Source organism: Callospermophilus lateralis, chromosome 14 (assembly GCF_048772815.1).
Source record: "Callospermophilus lateralis isolate mCalLat2 chromosome 14, mCalLat2.hap1, whole genome shotgun sequence".
In the NCBI taxonomy this organism is placed as follows: domain Eukaryota; kingdom Metazoa; phylum Chordata; class Mammalia; order Rodentia; family Sciuridae; genus Callospermophilus; species Callospermophilus lateralis.
This window is the reverse complement of record NC_135318.1, coordinates 17,872,191-17,893,366: the sequence shown is the minus strand read 5'-3', so window position 1 is coordinate 17,893,366 and position 21,176 is coordinate 17,872,191. Positions and strand designations below refer to the sequence as shown.

The 21,176-nt window shown below is 42.5% G+C and overlaps 1 protein-coding gene across 4 annotated transcripts in view; it reads left to right on the top strand.

Annotated features, from left to right (window-relative positions):
* Nucleotides 1-21,176, top strand: part of Itsn2 (intersectin 2) — a 128,888-nt gene that overhangs the window by 102,165 nt on the left and 5,547 nt on the right. For all 4 annotated transcript variants that reach the window (XM_076833698.2, XM_077105211.1, XM_076833697.2 and 1 more), the window contains 7 exons: nucleotides 10,848-10,969; nucleotides 13,706-13,812; nucleotides 14,620-14,803; nucleotides 17,392-17,490; nucleotides 19,226-19,393; nucleotides 19,788-20,003; nucleotides 20,506-20,627. In XM_076833698.2, the coding sequence (XP_076689813.2) occupies nucleotides 10,848-10,969; nucleotides 13,706-13,812; nucleotides 14,620-14,803; nucleotides 17,392-17,490; nucleotides 19,226-19,393; nucleotides 19,788-20,003; nucleotides 20,506-20,627 (1,018 nt within the window). The remainder of the gene's footprint in view (nucleotides 1-10,847; nucleotides 10,970-13,705; nucleotides 13,813-14,619; nucleotides 14,804-17,391; nucleotides 17,491-19,225; nucleotides 19,394-19,787; nucleotides 20,004-20,505; nucleotides 20,628-21,176) is intronic.

Sequence of the window (21,176 nt, the reverse complement as noted above, 5' to 3'; positions counted from 1 at the left end):
CTGTGTAACTGGTGTACTAGTAGAAAGTGCTACAATATATAGATTTGTAATTAGCTATTAGCTACATAGTTTAAGTATGTGCATGATAGAGTAGAGGAGTGTATAAAGGAATCAGTTTCTTTACTTAGACACAAACAAGATTTAAAGGAGAGAAAGACCCCCCCATTGGCTTTTGCAGTGCCTTGGGCTATTTAGCATTCAGAAAAAAAAAATATCCTAAATCCTTTTCCCTCCACAATTCATTTTGGCATAAGATGAAGTCAGGTTTATACACACTGTCTTCAGTGGATGCAGTATAAACACCACTTAATACGGCTTGATCTTTCCAAGTGGAAGAGTGGAATCCAGATCGCTAGATTTGAAGATCTGGTAGTTCTGAAGTCTACAGTAAGCCACTTACCACCAAGCTTCACATGCTCTATTATTCAGGAGGGGTTAAAGTTGCCTGCATTAGAAGATAGATCACATGTGGGTAACTATTTTTATTGTTGGAATTGAAAGTTCTATGTTGGGTAAACATGAAAAAACATGTTTCATGACTTCTCTTCACAGCAATCTAAATTCTGGGGCTAAGCACTTGCCTAGCATATGCAGGGCCCAGTATTTAAAAAAAAAAAAAAAAAAGCAGCTTCATAATAAGAGTGCATTAATTCCCTCAATTGAGTCGGTGATAGGACTCTTGGCAGGCAAGAAAGAGTACAAATACAGCCTGAACTAACTGCTCTAGGAGCCTGGGTCTATAGTTTAGTACTTCAGCCTACCATGAAATGGCCTTTGTTAACCTTAGGCATATAAAATTTTATAGTAGATTAAAAACTAAAAACAAATCCAATAAAATTTTTCTTTAACCCCTTGAATTTATCAACAGACTTGCTTTGATAGTTCTAGAATATGGTTTTCTGATAGCCATGTATTTGCTTTCTGATAGTCTATGGCTTTAAATTGCAATAAGAACTGATGACAAAAACAACAACAACAAATGGTAGTCATCAAAAGACACAGTGATTTCAAAATTTGTCCAAAGGAGCTGAGGATGTAGCTCAGTGGTAGATCTGTTCCCAGCACTACTGGGGGGAAAAAAAAAAAAAGTAAAAATTTGTTCAAGAATTATTTAAATTTTCAAAAACAAAAACACAATATACAGGCTTTGTGGTACACTGTACTTAATAAATATTTGCAAAGTAGATAAAAGGCTATTATTCTTTTTTAAGAGAGAGAATTTTTTAATATTTATTTTTTAGTTTTCGGTGGACATAACATCTTTATGTTATTTTTATGTGATGCTGAGGATTGAACCCAGTGCCTCACACGTGCCAGCGAGCGCGCTACCGCTTAAGCCACATCCCCAGCCCAAAAGGCTATTATTCTTTTACAAAATAAAATATCCAGTATATTTCAATATAAAGGCAACCTGCAATATAAATGCACCCCGGTTTATTCATCTGGATTTACTGTTAAAATCTTATGTTATCACTGAGCTTAAACACAGTACAAAACCATTATGTGCTACTCTGACTACTTAACTGAGTACACAGAGAATAGCATTATTCAAGGCCATTGCTCAGAATGGGCCATCACTTGTCTGGGACTTATTACATAATCTGAACAAGCTCTCTCTGTTTTAGTCAGCACATTGTCTTTTGTCCTTCACCTTTTGGAATCTTCTAGATCTTTTCTCCTCTCCTAAGGATCTCTCTTTGGCTTCTTGTTATTGCTTGTACTATAACAGCATAGTGGTCCCCAGCTGTGATGGTGGGACACAGAGTCTTCATAACTTGTCTCCCCATCTTCATATTCTGCCACAGTGTGAGGGTCTTTTGGCCCAACCCACTGCTAATTATTTCTTTGGGAACTTTGAGCTGATAGTAACCATAATCTCTTATTTTTCTTCTTTGCCCACCAGAAAAAAATCTGTCAAGAAGTTTTCATCAGTGTCTGTGACCATCTCTTCTTAATGTTGCTGTACTGTCCCCTGAAGCTCAAGTTCATCTTCATATCACGTCCTATAAGCATTTATTGATATAGCCCGGGGGGTGTAGCCAATTATAAGACAGATAAAAATCCTGACCTCTTGGAGATAGCAGTTGAGTAGAGTGAAACAGAAAACAAAACAAGTAAAGTGAGTAGTGTTTAGAAACAGAATAGGGAAGTGCAGAGGAGGACACGGATCAAGGGATTTCATTTTAAATATATTCAAATGAAGCTTCTTCCTAATAGTGATGTTGAACCAAAGACCTGAAGGGAATAAGGGATAGCTGTAAGGAGCCAGGTGGCTGTCTGGAGGATCCTTTGAGGCAGAGGGGACAGACAGCACAGGCAAAGTCCCTGCAGCAGAAGTGTGCCTGTAATGAGAACAGCATGGCGGCCAGTGCAGGGCGGAAGAGAGGGAAGATCATTAGAGGGAAGTGAGGAGGTAATTGAGGAGGTGGGAGAGATTATTGAAGTTTTTGTGTGCTGTTTGTAATAACTCTGGCTTTTGCTTGCAATGAGAAAAACCTTGGAAGGGTTTTACTCATAGGAGTGACATGACCTGAGATAGTTTTAACAGGGTCACCCTGGCTTGCTAGATTAAAGTGGGAGGGGGGAATGATCAGAAGCAAGGGGGTCCATTAGGACACCAGTTCAGTAATCTGAGTATGAATGATGGTGGCTTGAATTAGGATGAAGTGATAAATGTGGTGAGAAGGTTCAAATTATGGATGTATTTTGAAGATAGAGCCAATAGGGGAATTGAATGTGGAGTGTGGTAAGAGAGGTATGAAAGATGTCTCCAAAGATCTTGGCCTGAGCCACCAGAGAGATGGTATTACCATTGACCTAGGTGGAAATAATGAAAGAGGAGCAGGTTGCAGCAAGATGATTAGGAGTTGGCTTTTAATTGTTACCTTGATGTGCCTTGTAGACATCCAGGTATTCATAGAGGTAGGGTATAAATTCTGGAGTATTTCAGTACATCCCAAGTCAGGAGAGTGAACTAGATCACCAAGGCTATGAGCACACAGAGTTTCAGGAATTGAAGGAGAGGGCACTCAACATTAAGGTTCCAGAAAGGAACAGGAGCAGGGAGGTGGGAAGATATGAGGAGAGTACTAACTAGAAGCCAACAGAAAAAGGATTTTAAAGAGGAGGAAGAGGACTGTGGAGATAGCTCAGTTGTAGAGTGTTTACATAGTTGCACAGCACAAAGAGAGAGAGGGGTATCAGTCATCACAAGGATTAGTGGGTAGGTCAAGTAAAATGAGTACCTGTTACTAAAGGAGGAAACTACCTGGGATATTAGGAAGCTTCTCTTCTTTAAAGCGTTTGAAAATAATGTTAAGTCTACATTTTTCTTGCTATATTTGGTAAATCTTTTGCCCATAGTAATACAGATTATTGATATTTGTTGAAACTGGTTCTGTGGATTCTTAAAAAAAAAAAAAAAAAAGTATTTTTTTACACACACCTGTAATCCCAGTGACTCAGGAGGCTGATGATGCAGGATGATCTCAAGTTGGAGGACAGCTTCGGCAACCTAGAGAGGCCCTAAGCATCTTAGAGAGACCCTGTCTCAAAATAAAAAGGGCTAGGGATGTAGCTCAGTGATAGAGCACCCCTAGATTCAATCCCTAGTACAAAAAAAAAAAAAAAGTGTAAAGTGTATCTTCTTGTATAAGTGTTCATTATATCAAAGTTGTTAACGGTGTTCAAATCTTTCAGTGTCTTAAGAATTTTCATTGATATAGATATTAAACTCCACTTCTATGATTATGGATATCTTATTTTTCTTAAGGTCAGTGAGGGTGATAATGATTCTGTTCACTTTTTATTTTGCACTTTGAGGCCTTTCTGTTAGCTACAAATTATTACATTTTCCAGTTGAGTTATTGCTATTGCCTTGTGCAGATATTTTAAAGCCTAATTTGTTGCTGATGAAGGCTCCCTAGCTGCTTATTGAGAATTTATGTTCATATAGTTTTTTTCCAGCCCTCTACTTCCAACATTTCTATTTTTAGTATTTTTAATCTAAAATCTTTATTTTTACTGACAGATTCAAGCCATTTTCATTGATGAGGACAATTTAATATTTTTTATATTTGTCACATTATAATATTTTCATTTTCCATGCATTTTCTTTGCTTCTTTTGTTCTACCAGCACAGACTTCCACTGCATTGAGCAAGTTTCTTTATTTCCTGTACTGATTTGGAAATTGTGGGTTGACTATTCTGTCAGTAGTTACTTTTCCATTTTTACCATATGTTTGCCTTAATGAAGTCTAAATTTGATCAGTATCTTCTCATGATCAATGCAAACAGAATAATTCTCCTCTTTCAGATTACTATGTTTTGTATTTTAACCACTTTTTATTAATATCCACCAACTTAGCCATTATTATTATTTTATATAGTCAATGGTTATTTTGAATTTTCACCTATTACTATCTTTGCTCACCAATCTTCCTTATATCTCATTTTTTCCCTTCCTAGTCAATTTCCTTCTTCCTGAAACACACCTCTTAGTATTTCCTCAGTGTGTCTGTTAGTGGTAAGTGCCTGCCGACTTTGCCTGAAAATGTCTGTTTCTCCCCCATTCAGGAATGGTAGTATAATTCAATTTCTAGATTGACAGTTGTTTTTTTCCTCTACACTCTATTGTTGTGTAAAGGTGTGCAGCCACTCTAATGGCTGTTCCTATGTGATTATTCTGGTTTTTCTTTTCTGTTTAATCATTTTTTTTTTGCCTCCTTGGTATTCTATAATCTGAGTATGGATTTATTTTATTTTTTCTAAGCAGAAATAATTGTTCCTCCTTTAAGAAATTGTAAGGAGTTATATCATCAATTCTAGAAAAGTCTCAACCATTGTGATCTCAATATTACCTCACTGCTTTCTTTTATTCTCTGATATATGAGTTAGGCCACAGTCTGTGTCTTGTAACCTCCATTTTTTCCATCTCTTTTTTTCTGGGCTGTTTTCTTTAGATCTGAAAACAGATCTATTTATTCTTTCCTCAGATGTGTCCATGATAATATTTGTTATTTTTATTTCTTTTTCAAATCTGTCTATTCTTATTGTTTGAAGCCCTTCATATTGGTCTTATGTTAAACATATTTTACATCTCTACTTATATTTTGTTATGTTTGGGAGGTTCTAATTCTCTTTTTTATTATGGTGAATTTGATCCTTATTTTGGGGGGTGAGGGCTACTTTTTTTTTTTTTAGCTTTCAGTCATCTTTAGGTTTTCTGTGGAAATCCTTGAGAACCAAAGTACTGAGCGTGATCCTCCAGACCAGTCATACATATTCTTTGGCCAAGTACCCTCAAGGTATTACCAGCCAAAGACTATATTGATTCATCAGTTGAGGAATTCTTGAACTCCAAGATATGCAAGCCCAGCTTTTCCTTCTTCACTCAGCAGAGACGGAAGCTTTCTTACCATCTCACTGTTCTGGTGGGAGGATTTTTTCCTAGTCCCCCCTGTCATCTTCAGTCTCCTGCCAGAACCTCTTCTCATTGGCCAAACCCAGGAAGAAGCCAACTAAAAGGAAAGCTTGTCTTCCTTGCAGCCAGAACAAAGCAGGCAAAGGGGAGAAATGGATCTGGGGATAAACAAGACAAGAACCATATTATACCACTTAACAAATGTGGCCTGACCCCCAGTGGTCAGAGCACTGTGCCTAGTCTTATTATAGACCTGTGTTAAGACAAAATCTTCAACCTCCCGTGGGAAACCTGGATATAATGACTATACAGATTAAGAACAATATGAGGGCTGGGGTTGTGGCTCAGCGGTAGAGCACTCCCTAGCTCGAGGTCCTAGGTTTGATCTTTAGCACCACATAAAAATAAACAAAATATAGGTATTGTGTCCAACTACAACTAAAAAATAAATATTAAAAAAGAACAATAAGAGGGGCTGGGGTTGTGGCTCAGCGGTAGAGCACTCGCCTTGCACGTTCGAGGCCCTAGATTTGATCTTCAGCACCACATAAAAATAAATAAACAAAATAAAAGTATTGTGTACAACTAAGAAATAAATATTTTAAAAAAGAACAATATGAGTTAGATTATGCATTTTAAAATGCAGATACAGGGGGCTGTAGCTCAGTGGCAGAACACTTGGCCTGCACATATGAGGCACTGGGTTCGATCCTCAGCACCACATAAAAACAAACAAATAAAATAAAGGCATGCTGTCCATCTACAACTATAAAATTTTTTTTTTATGCAGATACGGGGGTGCTGGAGTTATGACTCAGTGGTAGAGTGCTTGCTAGCATGTGTGAGGCACGGGGTTTGATCCTCAGCACCACATAAAAATAAATAAAATAAAGGCATGCTATCCATCTACAACCACAAAAGAATTTTTTTTTTTTTTTAATGCAGATACAGGGGTGGAAAGCATAGCTCAGTGGAGAAGGCATGCTTAACTAGTGGGAAGCCCTGGGTTCAATTCCCAGAAACCCACCCTACACCCCCCAAAAAAAAACAAAAACAGAAAAGTACCATGGAAACACAAAGGAGAAGCTAGTCTAGGGATCAGTGGGACCGAGGGATGGGAGAGGTTTCCCAAAAATAATATCCCTTTACCTGCACCTCAGAGGCTAAGTAAGATGGTTCTATGTGGAGAACCAGGCTATGTATAGTAAAAGCAACAGGAACAGCAATGGCAGAGCCATGGAAAGTGTGTATGACCTCTAGGACAACCAAGCCTCTGCCAGGGAAATGAAAAGAAATGGGTGGGGCCAGACCATAGAGACCCAGAGCCCTCTGCTGCTGAGTTAGCACTTCTGTTTGCAACTGGTGGGAGCCACTGAATATTTTGTGAGGGAAGAAACATAAAAAAATATGCTGGCTGGCTTGAGCTGCTCATCAGAAATTTAATGTGAATCACAAACATAGCCCATATATAAATTTAAAATTTCCAGCAATCACATTTTTTAAAAGTAAGAAGAAATCAATGAAATTGCTTCTGATATTTAATTAGTCCAGTATACCCAAAATATTCCAATATATAACTAATATATTATTTATGCGATATTTTATTTGTTTTTGGAAATTGGTCTTCAAAATCCAGTGTGTATTATACATCTGTAGCATGTCTCTTTGGGATAGTGACATTTCAAGCATTCAGTAGTCACTTGTTGCTAATGGCTACTGTATTATACAGTGCTGGTATAGAGATGGCAAAGGAGTGTATTCTATCCATAAATCCCTAATTCCTTAGTTTCTCAAAAGATTTACCCTCCCTTCCTTCAAAACAAGAAGGTTCTCTGGTCAAGTCTGGGTTCATCAAATTGAATACTTCTTTAGTGCAGGATTTCTCAGAGCTTATTAAGCTAAAGTGCATTGTGGCCCTAAGAGAGCAATATGCGGTCTGCCACATGGCTCACATTCATTTGACCTTACAGGACAGAAACAACCATTTCCTACTTCAGTATTTGCTAGCAGAGAGCCTGGTGGCAGGCAGAGAGAAATGCAGAAGCAGGCACCAAGGAAAGGAGAGTCACAAAGGCTGAGAAAGGAGAGACTCAAGCCTCCCAAGAGTTGGTTCCTCTGAGGTGCCAGTGCTGTGGGCAGGTAGAGGAGGCCACAGCCAGGAGAGGTCATGGAGCTTGGCAATGCTGAGGTCCTCATTGCCTTCCTGAGAGCTGTGTTGAGTGGGGGAGGGGACAGGAAGCAGGATCAGAGCAGTAACAGGGAGCACTGTAGACCCCCTTTGTGACTTTAGCAATGAGACCAAAAGAGAAGTACTAGGGAGGGATCAGGGTTGAAGGAAAGATGCTGTGTTTGTTTTAAATAGTGGGTCAGGAGAAACACCTAACCCTGTTCATGGCCTAAGAAGGAAGAAGTAAAGTGCAGATTGCATTGTGAAGGGAAGGGAGGAAGGAGAGGGTAAGTTAAGGATGCTGGACTAGGACTCCCTCGTCCCCTGACCCGGAAGGAGTGAGCAGCAAGTACGAGGGGCACTGCATCTTTATTTTTCTCCTGAAACTTGTTGTGAGGGGAGGGCAGGAGTCAGACTGGAAACTTGAACAGAGGAGAGAAGTTTAAGAGCCATGTAATGAAAAGCAAAGGCGTCACTAGGCATAGTGGACAAGGGTTGTCCTCGTACTCATTGATGAACATATGTTACATGTGTTCTAACTTTGTAATGATTAAATACCTGAGGCTTTTCTCATTGTTCCAAGCTATTATTCCAGAAGAGACCACTATTTGTGAATTTTAATATAAATCACTCTTTCCTGAAGTGTGATGCAAACATCCCATAGTACATAAGGCACTGGCGTGCAAAACAGTGCCCAGGTGGACCCATTTTATTTTAATGATTGTGTATTCAATGACTTTAAGAAACATAACAAGCACATTCAACTTCAAACATGAGCAAATTTAGAGAAAAATATTAAGTAAATAATACCAGAGCTTGAATGTAAAACCTAAATGACTGAAGTTTGTAAAACACCAGGTAAGAGCTGGGGTAACTTTAGAAACTGTTCTAATTGCTTCCCTCAGTCATGATCAGTGCCTTGGGGTACCACAGGCAGCACTCTTTCACAGGTGTCTGGCCTTGCTATACAACAGCCCAGTTGTGCCAATTAGCCTTCCCAACTCACTACACTCAGTCACTCTCTGCAGATCTCCCTGACAAAACAGAATAAAATGCAGTCCCCTTAAAGCTTAATTTGAACATGGCAGAAACATTATGATTTCTTCTTGTTAGCCGTCTTCAAATCCCCTCCAAACCACCCACCACACAGTGGGAGTAATTTTTTAAAATATGTTGTCCCCATCTACAGAAAACAGAAAAGCTATCTTCTTTAGATGTATAAGCCCAAATCCATACAAAATATTATAAAAATTCAGAAGAAATCAGAAAAAGAAACTCCCTTTAAAAAATCAATGTCAAGGGGCTGGGGCTGTACCTCAGTGGCAGAGCACTTGCCTAGCATGCATGAGGCACTGGGTTTCAGCCTCAGCACCACATAAAAATAAACAAATAAAATAAAGGCATTCTGTCCTTCTACAACTATTCAAAACAAAACAAAACAAAAAACAATGTTAAGATCCTGTCTGGTGGCACATGCCTGTAATCCCAGCAGCCTGGGAGGCTGAGGCAGGAGGATCACGAGTTCAAAGCCAACCTCAGTAACTGGGAGACACTAAGCAACTCAGTGAGACCCTGTCTCTAAATAAAATATAAAGTAGAGCTGGGGATGTGGCTCAGAGGTTGAGTGCCGTGGAGTTCAATCCCTGGTACTCTCCCTACCCCACCAAAAAAAAAAAAAAAACAGTGTCAGGATGAGGATGCAGCTCAGTGGTGCTTGCCTGGTATGCCTGAGGCCCTGGATTCAATCCCCAGTACCACACACACACATAAAAAAAAAAAAAAAAAAAAATTCTGATCCTTGCATGTTCTACTTCTGGGGCTTCCCTGTGAGGTGTGTCTGCATCTGTCACAACATGCCCTCCATTCCCAAGGCCCTGCTGCCCTTCCACTACAAAAGAGTATCCACATTTCATTGGGTCTGTCTCCCATCACCCCTCACAGTTTTCTGAAACACACTGCTTGCTACCCTATGTTGACGCTTGCTGGGTACTGTTAGAAGAGAAATTCCTTAGACCAATTAAACTTAGAGTTTACTTGTACAAAGAAATATAAAACCAGACAAGAACAATTCACGAGTTAGGTAGCTAGCAGAACGGGTTCTGAGAAATCCAACCAATAATGTGAACTGACAGCATTTATAGAAAATGGAAGTGAGACACAGAAGACAACTAACTGGCTACAACTCCATCAAGTTGTCAATTGATCATTGCCTAACTACCTAGTTTTTTATAGCTTATTTACTTAATTGACAACAGGGCCTCCTGCAGCCAACCAAAATTCAGTTACTGTGATTAAGTTCTCTATTGGTTTGGTCTGTTGGATGCCCAGTTCCAACCAAGGACTCCCACACATCTTATTGCACCTATCTGCTTTTGCTTTTTGCCTGCAGAGAAGCTTCCTGAGCTATTCCTTGCCCCCCTGTGCACAGACCAGCCCTCAGCTACTTGAGAATGATTCTGGAATATGTCAGTTCACAGTGTGACATTTAGTTCTGCTCCTGGTGGGCCTATAAATTGATGCAAAGTGAATGCAATACCCCTCTCCCTCACGTGAGGCTGCTTGGGACTTCCCTCTCGGTGACTCCGGGCTGGCTGCAGTGTATCCACAGCTAGAACTCCTGTGTTCCAGTGGCTTAAGGCAGTGGTCTTGTTGGGAACCTCTGGGTCCTGAGAATTTTAGGTTTTCTAACCTTAGAACTTTCCTCTGAGAAATCTAGAGACATGATTCTCAGACATGTTTTTAACAGTAACTAAAAGTAAGAAATACTTTATATCCCCAAATACATACATAATTTAGAACTTTAATAATACTTAACAAAACTGTATACATGATAGTCTATTTAATTTTTTTTAATGCTAGGCCTGACCAGCATTTTAAAAATTAAATTAATAATGACCCAATGATGGCTCAGGATCTTCAGTTTGGAAAATATTTTAATAATTTAAAAAAATGTCTTGAGGTAGTGAGATTCTTCAGAAACTCAGCATAGTTATCTCTTTGAGGCCTTTTCTAAAAATCCTTTAATCCTGTCATTGCTACTCAGAAAGAAATCAGGAGCACATTGAAATATCACAGATGTGGCTAATTTACCACTTTGGCACACTGAGTAGTAGGTTATTAACTCAAGCAGTGGGTCGGTCTCTGCCTATGTGTCACACTCTTTGGAAAGATTGTCAGCATAGCATATTTCTGATAACTGTCTATTTCTACAAAGACAACCAAAATACTATTTTAAGCCCTACCCTGTCTTCCCACAGGGTGTGCTGATCTCCAAGCCCTGGACACAATGCAGCCAATCGAGAGGAAAAGACAGGGCTACATTCATGAGCTGATTCAGACGGAAGAGCGGTACATGGATGATCTGCAGCTTGTTGTTGAGGTGAGGGGCTATTGCCAGCTAGCTCAGGAGCGTCTGCTGTCTTTTGTAGAGGATGGCAGGTGTCAGTCTCAGGGCTGCTCCCACTTGGAAGCAAAGCAAGGCATCACATTTTGTTTTGTAATGCTGGGGATTGAACTCAGAGCCTCGCTCATGCTAGGTATGCGCTGTACCAGTGAACTACATTCCCTCCCCCTTTTTTTGTGGTACTGGGAATTGAGCCCAGGGGCACTCTAACACTGAGCCTCATCCCCAGCCCTTTTTTAATTTTAATTTTTAGTTTGGCTTTCCCTAAGTTGCCTAGGCTCACCTTGAACTTGAAATCCTCCTGCCTTAACCTCCTGAGCAGCTGGGATTGCAGGTGTGCACCATCACACCAGCTAGACCTCTTATTTTTTTTAATATTTATTTTTTAGTTGTAGTTGGACACAATGCCTTTATTTTATTCATTTATTTTTATGTGGTGCTGAGGATCGAATCCAGGGTCTCGCACATGTGAGGCGAGCGCTCTACCGCTGAGCCACAACCCCAGCCCTGGACCTCACTTTTGATGCATAGATTCACAGACAGTGGCAGGGACTTGCATAGCCTCAAAATGCCATCTGCACCAACTGGGTAATGTTGGATTGAAAGTCTAACGAGGGTATTTGCTCTCTGCCAAGCTAGCTCATTCAGAGCAAAGAGAGAACAGGAGGGCACAGAAATGCCACAGTTTGAAGTGTTAGAACCAATCAAGGAAGGACAAGGGATAGAGTGGGTGTAAAGCTCCAAAGCAGACTTGACCTCACATTTTTACCTAATATATTTACACTGCTGTTTTGACACATGACATTTTCATCAACTTTGGTATTTCCAGAGGAATTACAAAGCAGTGGAGATGTTTGCCTAATGTTTGTATCAGTTTAGAAAAATAAATAGGATCAAATTGTAAAATATATTCCAAATATATCTTCACTGTTGGTTTATATTTGTGCCTATTAATGTTACCAGTGACCTTTAAGCTGTCCTTGTTAGAGAAGCACTTTATAATGTTTTGTGTTGGATGAGGAAAAAAAATAGATTTTGTTTCCATGGCTTTTAGTTCTCAGTAAACATGTCAAGGCACTCAGGTGAGATGTCTTATATAAACCACCCGAAGAGGACACATGCACCTCACACCTGGCATGATCTGTCTGTATCTGCCTCCCAGCAAGGCCTGCTCCACCTAAATGCCCCTCAGTGCAGGTGCTCTGTGGGTGCTCTGTTCCCATGGAAGTTCCCAGAAGACCTGACTTATTAACTCTGCTTCCCTCACAGAACCCGGCACAGAAGTGCTATATAGTTAAGAAACAAAGTGACATAAATTAATTTGTTGATAAAAGAACAGCTAGAAACCAGAGCCGTTCCTATCCTTAGTGGCAGCCTCAGAGCAGAAAGACTGTCTTTCTAGGGTCACTCTCATAGGAACATCCTGGCATCTTCAGTCTTCAGAGGGTATCAGTTCATAGCATTTATATCTTCATTCTGTGAATCCACATTCAACTCAATTCAACAAACATCAACCTAGTGCAAAGCACTATACCAGAAAATAGAGATGAAAAAGGAAGTTCGTGTCCTCAGGGAGGTCACAGTCCTGTTGGGAGGCAGAGTGGGATGCAATAAAGGCTAGCTGCCAAAAGAGGGGACCACCCCCAGCCAGGAAGGACTCTTCCAGCTGTGCTTCAGGAAGCAGAAGTGGGAAGGTATGTTGGGGTTAGGAGCCCAGAGGTTGTGCAGTATGGCCAGAGTGTCAAGTACCTGAGGGCCAGTTGGTGAGGTCAGAGGGGCCAGTTCTCACAGGCCTGTGAATCTCTGGAAGGAGTTGCAGCTCAACCCACTGCCAGTAGGGGAGCCTTTGAATGATTCCAGTGAGGAGCAGTATGTCATATATTTTGGAAAGATCACATATGAGAAGCGTATTTCCAGATAACCATTCTATGTCCTTAAGATTTTAAAGTCATTTCCTAGATGTCAGATTTGTGTATTGGAAACTTGGACTTAGAATCAAAAAGAGCTGAATTTTTTTTTGTTTGTTTGTAGCTGCTCCATGTTCTAGCTTTGTGACCTTGATCAAATGGCTTGGTAAGCCTTTATTTCTACCTGAGCCAATTGGGAATAATTAATACCTGACTCCCTTTATCTATATCATCTGAGAAGTTCTGTGAGAACTGCATACACACCACACACATGTGAACACACACATCTGCATATTTATACATATGGAATGCAGTTGGAGAGTGTTTTTCCTTCCTCTCAGCCAGCCAGTCTCTGCGATCCACACCTGCTTGGGGATCAGTCTGGGGGCCCCACTCTGTTTCTCTACTGAATTCATCACAAGCCATTCCCAAGAACTCTGGGATGCTCAATCCAACAATAGTCATGTTTCCTCAGTTCTGCAAGGTCTTACACTATGTAGATAACACATAGATACCCTGGGTCAGGGTCTATTTAGCCTCCATAATGTCCCTGTGAGATGGGTAGGAGAATCTCCTGTGATAGCGGTTGTTACCAGATTCAGTCCTTAGAATCACCCTTGATAGAACCCAAATAACAAAAAGTAGGGAAATTATGCAGTTTAAAATTTAACAGTCGTAAATATGCTTATTTAGAATACCATGATCTTACTAGTTTGAGTGTATGAAGACACTGTTTAATTTACAGCACACATAAGGCATGTATCCATCCTAAGGTTAACTTATTTTTTCTATGTTTTGAACTTAGGTTTTTCAGAAACGGATGGCAGAGTCAGGCTTTCTCACTGAGGGAGAAATGTCCTTGATATTTGTTAACTGGAAAGAGCTCATCATGTCCAACACGAAGCTGCTGAAGTGAGTCATGAGCATCCCGGTCACTGCTGCCACAATGACTTTGTCACGCATCACCCCCTGCAGGGGCCACTTCACAAAGGAATCTTCAACTGTTTCTGCTCCCTCAAGCTTTGTAAAATGTCCAGTCACTGTAGAATACATAATTATTGAGGAAAGTCAAGAAATATAACAAAGAAAATATTTGATTAAACAAAGACATGATTAAATCATTAAGCAAGTGCTATGTTAATATAATTCCAAAGTGTAAGACATCTGGCTCTGGCAGGAGGATAGTGAGAGTCAGAAGAGGAGCTGCCACTCATGCCCCAGATGTAATCACCGAGTATGGCAGTATCCTAAGTCCTAGTGTGAAATTCCACTGCTCAGGTCACTTGTCATCCTCTACACCTAGGGGAGAATGGGCAGTAGGGCTGGGCTCTGTCCCTGCTGATCCACCTCTGCCCTGGCCTCTGCAGCTCATGTGCCTTTTTTCCCATATAGACCCTTCTTATTGGTTCATTTGAATTGGTCAGGATTTTTCAGAAGAAACTTCACTAAGAAACTAAAGTAAAACCGAAATAGGCCTAAGAAGCCCAAGTGTATAGACATCATTTTTTTTTCTTTGCTAACATTTCCCCTGGTTGACTTGGTCAGCAGAGCTCTAGAACTGCCCATGTGCCTCTCCTTCCTGCTGACCTTTCCCTCCCAGTGCCAGAGGTGTCCTAGGCAACTCTCTGGTGTCATTATCTTTGGTCTCCCATGACATTCACCCTTTAATTGCCAGGGACATTCACTGAGAAACACAAGGTAAGAATATGTCATTTGCAGGGCCTTGCGGGTACGGAAGAAAACTGGGGGTGAGAAGATGCCAGTGCAGATGATTGGGGACATCCTGGCAGCCGAGCTGTCCCACATGCAGGCCTATATCCGGTTCTGCAGCTGTCAGCTTAATGGAGCAGCTCTGTTGCAGCAGAAGACAGATGAAGACTCAGACTTCAAAGAATTTTTAAAGGTAACTCCATCTGGGGCCTTGCAGGTATCTTTTGCTGGGATAGTAGGCAGGCCAGCCCCCTTCTGAGCTGAAAACAGCAGTGTACTTGGCCCCATAGGGAATCTCAGCAGTGGAGAAAGGGGTCCCCATCTATTTCCAAGGAAAACACAAACATGGAGAGAATTTTCTGATAGCTTTGTGTTTGTTGCCTTTTCTTGGCACTGGGACCATGAATTTGCCCATTGAATAGCAGAGTATTTTGTTTCTTAAGCAAACTTATTTATCAGCTACTTGATTTTCCCAAAGAAAGATTTATAAAGCTATTTAATTTTTAAATTGTATTTATATAATATTCATCTTTTCCAGAAGGAATATAAAATAGCACACTTAAATGTATAAAATGCAACAAGATATGGGGCTGGGGTTGTGGCTCAGAGGTAGAGCTCTCGCCTACCATACATGAGGCACTGGGTTTGATCCTCAGCACCACATAAAAATAAAATAAAGATATTGCATCCACCTATAGCTAAAAAATAAATATTTAAAAATGCAACAAGATAAAATAAAACTTACTTAAAATAAGCAGATAGCCAGGTATGGTGCCATGCACCTGTAGTCCTAGCTACTCAAGAGCTACTCAAGATGTGGAATGATCACTTGAGCTCACAAGTAAGGAACCAGTCTAGGCAACACAGTGAGACTGTGTCTCAAACAAAACAAAATAAATAGAAAAACAAACTGCGTCAAAAGACATCAGGAATTATTATAATGCATAAAATGCATATTTGTGATCCTATACATATACCAGAAGTGTGCAAAGATGTCATCAAAGCTTCCAGAAACTGATGAGAAGAGGCAAAAATGATCAGTTCTATGATGCCATGGTCATAAATTAAACACTAGAAGTAAAGTGAGGCTAGGCAGGGTGGCACACACCTGTAATCCCCAGTGGCTCAGGAGGCTGAGGCAAGAGGATTGCAAGTTCATGATCAGCCTCAGAAACTTAGCAAGACCCTAAGCAACTTAGCGAGGCCCTGTGTCAAGATAAAAGAAATAAAAAGGGTTGGGGATGTAGCTCGGTAGAAAAGCAACTATGGGTTCAATCCCCAGTACCAAAGTGGGAGTGGGGAGGTTAGAACTGTCCTCAGAAAGAGAACACTCCGTAGAGATAATGAGCCACCGACTACCTTGTAACAATACAGTAGTGAACTTTGTATAGCTGGTTGCTGGACTAAAATGTCACATTTGGAAAAGTTCTTTTCACTGATGCTGCTCAGTAATACAAACTATTAACTCTACATGTTAAAAGGATGAGGGAAATGAAAGCAAAATCTGTTTTCTTGCTCTTCTTTACATTTCTTTATGGCTCTTGTTGTTCATGAAATACTGCATATTGGGATCTATTTTGGCAATAACCTGTATCCCAAAATATTACTTTTTAAAACTCATAAAGAAGTAAAAAACATGAAGATGCTTGTTATAGCAGCACATATAAACATCTATCCAAAAACAAAAGGAGGAAAAAAAACAAAAACAAAAGGAGGAGCAGTTTTAATGTCCAATAATGGGGAAAGATAAATAATCATGCATGTATTTTTCAGTCATTAAAAATGAATATTCTAGACACTAGCTACTCTCTTCAGGTGCTGTGCTGGTACTGGGAGTAGGAGCAAACAGGATTGGTCCTTGGCCCCCCAGCCTCCACAGCCTAATGAGGGACAGAGACACCTAAAACTTGATGCCTCTACCTGCATTGCCCAGTTCAAGTATGGTATATGCTAAAGGTGGCCAGAGAAGGGTCATGGAGAGGAGGGAAGGCATCCGGGAGAGAACCTAGCCAAGGGAAGCTGACCCAAGCTTGAGAGATGGGTATGAATCAGCCACATGAAGAAAGGGCCACAGAAACAGTATCAGCAAGCTCACACCTTCAGCACACAGCAGGTGCTCAATAAATGGAAGCAATTGTTTCAGATGAAGTAGAGACAGTGGGCATGATGGGGTGAGGAATCAAGAGCCCTTCAGGAGACAAGAGATGGGAGTCAGTGACATCTCCCAGATGTGCTTGTGGGTTGGTGGCTGCATGTCAAAGGTTGCTGCCAGCTTAGGAATGGAGGTAGAAAAGATGGCTTTTACAAGGGAAGATGACTTCATTTGGAGTATGTTGAAACTAACGTGCCTTTGGAACATCAGGTAAGGAGGAATGTCACATGGGAGGGTGGAACACCAGAGAACGTCTGGGTTACAGATGCTGGGCCTCAGCTGCAGGGCATCTGAGGTAGTAGCTACAGAGAGTGGGCAGAGGAGGGGAAGGATGCGAAGACCAAGTTCAACGGGCTGGGAAGGCAGCCAGGGGAGAGTAGTCTTAGAAGCAGAAGAGGAATGGCCACACAGGCTGCCAACAGCATGTGAGAAAGAGCCTGAAGCAGCCTCTGGGCTGTGAGACATGGCTGAGGGATTTCAGCTGCTAACCTGATATGAATCATTTTGGATCCCAAGTTATTATAAGAAATTTGAAATCTGAAAGGTGGTCAAAGGCAGGGGTATGGCTAGGGTTCCCCTTGTTTTCACTGGGACAATGAGTTCCTCATAAGCCTCTCAATTGTTTGCAGAAGCTGGCCTCCGACCCTCGGTGTAAAGGAATGCCCCTCTCCAGCTTCCTACTGAAGCCCATGCAGAGGATCACCCGCTACCCGCTGCTCATCAAAAGTGTGAGTGCCACACTGGGCAGTCTTAATCACACTGGGCTGTCCAAATGTCTGCATAGGACCCATAGAGATTCACAGAGGCCAGATACTGAGGGGTTTCAGTGTGCCAACCTCGCCCTGCACATGTGTGGCCCTGGGAAAGAGGTCCACTGCCGCACAGACCATGCTCCTGTGTCTCCATATGCATGTGCATGCATAGGGACATACACACGCAATTCAAAGGCTAAAGCCTAATGGGCAAATAAAATAAGCATCTAATGTCATCCCACTCTCTAGAAACTGCCAAAGCAGCCCAGTCTCAGTGTGCTTATCTGGGTAAGGTGAAGGCCTAAGTGTGTAGCTGTGGGGACTCCCTTGGGTCCAGAGATAGGGCAGAGTCCCCTACCTTGGGCCCCATAACCACGGGCCCCAGTCTTTCTTCTGAGATGCAAATTCATCTTCCAACTGAGCACCTTTACCCAGATGACCCAGACATCTCTAACTCAACACATCCTGGACAGACTGTGATCAGCCCTCACTACATCCCTCATCAGCTTGCTGACCAAACATCCCTTCCAAAATTCCATCCATTTTTATTTTTGACGTAAGCAGTTTAGGCATCTTGAAGCAGTATACCTTCAAAGGAGAAGGCAGACTTTCCAAAGGACTATTCCACAAAAATTCATTTATGTAATTTACAATGAAAAACAGTAGTAATCACATAGAACTGATACTTTATTGATTATTCCTCAGCTTTTAGTCTATAAGCTATGTGAAGTCAACATAGACTCCATATTACAGATACCTATGCCATGGCTGGGGAGCTGGATTAATTAATTACACGTTAATCCAGTTCCAAGCCCTGTAACTGAAACATCTGGGGCCAGATATATTTCAGAATTCAGAAAGTAATTCAAATACCATAAATTTATTACACAGCAGCAAGACAAGGGCAGCACTTAAAACCAATCACTAACATTCCTACAAAGGAATACAGGAGCCATCAGTGAAAACAGAACAAGCAAATACATCTCTTCCATTCAAGTGAGGTTTGCCACCAACCAGTGCTGAATAAGAACTTGAGGCTTCCGGACATTTTTTGCAGTTGGTCTTATAAACAAAGGACTGTGGGCCCGTCAGACTACAGTGCCGGATTCTAAACAGTGGTGGTCTGCTGATGGGCCTTTAATTTCCAGAGAGACCCCACAAAGTTGTGCTGGCCTCTGTGAAATCATTTCAGAATGGACTGAGTGCACCTGCTGAAGGTGTGACTTCACTGCATTTCTCCTGTGGAGGGAAGTCATTGCTTTCATCAGAATCTTCAAAGAATCATTGACCCTCAAGATGTAACGAACCATTGCTCTTCAGCAAGTTAACACACTTGTCAAAACTGTAGTCAACTTATATTGAAGGGCTCACCACCCTAAAGGCACAAGATACGTGACCAATTATGGGTGGACGTAGGTCGGTACCCTTTAATATAAGGCCTATTACCAGACCCAGTCAGAGCTACAGATCCATAGAGTATCTGTTGCCCCGTTCCACCACATTACCTGTCCTTCTGTCCCTAAGGGATGTGGACTGTGAACTTCTCAAGGGAAGAAACCATGATGTTGTTGGCTCTGGTATCTCCAGAGACTGCCTGGCCCCACCCACGTGAGCAGGCAGTGACGCTCCGTGGATCAGCAGTCGAGTGAGCAGCTGTTAGGTGGCTGAAAGGCACAGAGCCTCCCACAGGACACCGCCTGCTCTCTTCCAGATTCTGGAGAACACCCCAGAGAATCACGTGGACCACTCTTCCCTGAAGCTGTCCCTCGAGCGGGCTGAGGAGCTTTGTTCTCAGGTGAACGAGGGAGTTCGGGAAAAGGAGAATTCAGACCGACTGGAGTGGATCCAGGCGCATGTCCAATGTGAAGGTCTAGCAGAGGTGAGGCCTGTGCAGCTCAGCCAGATGCCACTTGGCAGGCGCTGGATGGGGACCCAGCTTCTCACCTTCCCCTAGTATGGAAAGTACACACCTGGATCAGGTGTGCAGGCACCACCCTGCATTTCTTCTCGGTCTGTCACCTTCCTGTCTGTAGAGACCATCTGAGTTTTGTTCTGAGTTCTCTGAATTCAGCTGGTAGAACCAGTATTTCAAGGTGTGCATGCGTGTCCATTTCTGCTGGACCATGTGCAGGTCTCCTGTGTGGAGGCGAGACGCCGGCCACATCGTCTCCTAGAGAATCCCGCCACAGCACCCTTGGCCTGGGTCCTGGCCTCTCAGGGATGCTGGGATGGTTCTGGGGGACTTACAAAGTGACATTTTCTTTCTCTTTAAGCAACTTATTTTCAACTCCCTCACCAACTGCCTGGGGCCCCGGAAGCTTTTACACAGTGGGAAACTATACAAGACCAAGAGCAATAAGGAACTACATGGATTCCTCTTCAATGACTTCCTGCTGCTTACCTATATGGTCAAGCAGTTTGCTGTTTCCTCTGCCTCCGAGAAACTTTTCAGCTCCAAGTCCAACGCTCAGTTCAAAATGTATAAAACGGTGAGTACTGCCCACCAGCTATAGCACCACAGGCCTGGCCAGGCTTCACCTTGACCTCAAGAACCTGCCGCCTGGAACTCTTCGCCTGTTTCAGGTGGCTCACTCTTCTTTTGCCTGGAAGAAGTCCAGTGTGGTGGGTTTTCTTTATCCACTGATGGCATCTGCAGAATCCAGCTTTGGATTTTGGCTTCCTCCTCGCATATTAACACCTGGTCCCATCCAGCATCAGGTCTCTATAAACAGCCTGACACAGGGCCAGGTGTCAGTGTGCAGAGGAGAGCCTGTGGCACTTAGAGCTCCTGTCCCCAGTTCAGCAATGCCTAATGCACCCCAAGTGTACACAATGGAGGCCATTTGTTTCTCCCTGGGTAAAAGACCTTAAACGCCAGACAGTCTCCTTTCTACTTCTCCACAAGGCTCTTCAGAACAGACAGACTCTAGATGTAGGTGAGTGGAGCATTGGCCCATCTCATAGCGCATGTTTTGGCCCTAATTCTTTCAGCCCATTTTTCTGAATGAAGTCTTGGTGAAACTGCCTACAGACCCTTCCAGCGATGAGCCCGTCTTCCACATTTCTCACATTGACCGGGTCTACACCCTCCGAACAGACAACATTAATGAGAGGTCAGTCCTGCCCATGTGTGTCCTGCCTTGACATCTAGGAGAAAGCCTGGACCTATCCCTCTGCCGTGAACCTGTCTCCGCCCATGCTCACTTCCTACTAACTGTCCTCCCCTCTCTTACCTCACCCCACTCCACTCCAGTCCCATGGTAGATCCTGGTTTAGATGTACCGAGTCAGGCTCCTCCTACCACGCCTCTCCTCACTCCCCTCCCCACAAGCTTTCATGGTGGCAGATCCAGGGCCTCAGTCTCCACTGAGGTCCTATCAGGGCTGCCCTTAGATGGTGGTCCATGGCCTTCACTGGTTTCTGAGGTCCTTCCTGTGCTGCTCAGCCTCAGTCCTTCCTGAACCCCACATCCCTCAGACCTGCACTCCACTAGCCTGCTGCCCCCGCTGTCCCCATCCACAAGCCACTGGCCAGCCTTCCTGGGGGAGCGCCATAGCAGCTGCCTCTGATGGCAAGCCGGTGCACCCCTCCTCCTCTGCACAGTTCTCGTGCTCTGCTGTCATCTAGGTGGTTAATTTCGTCTTTAGCTCTGGGTCCCCAGC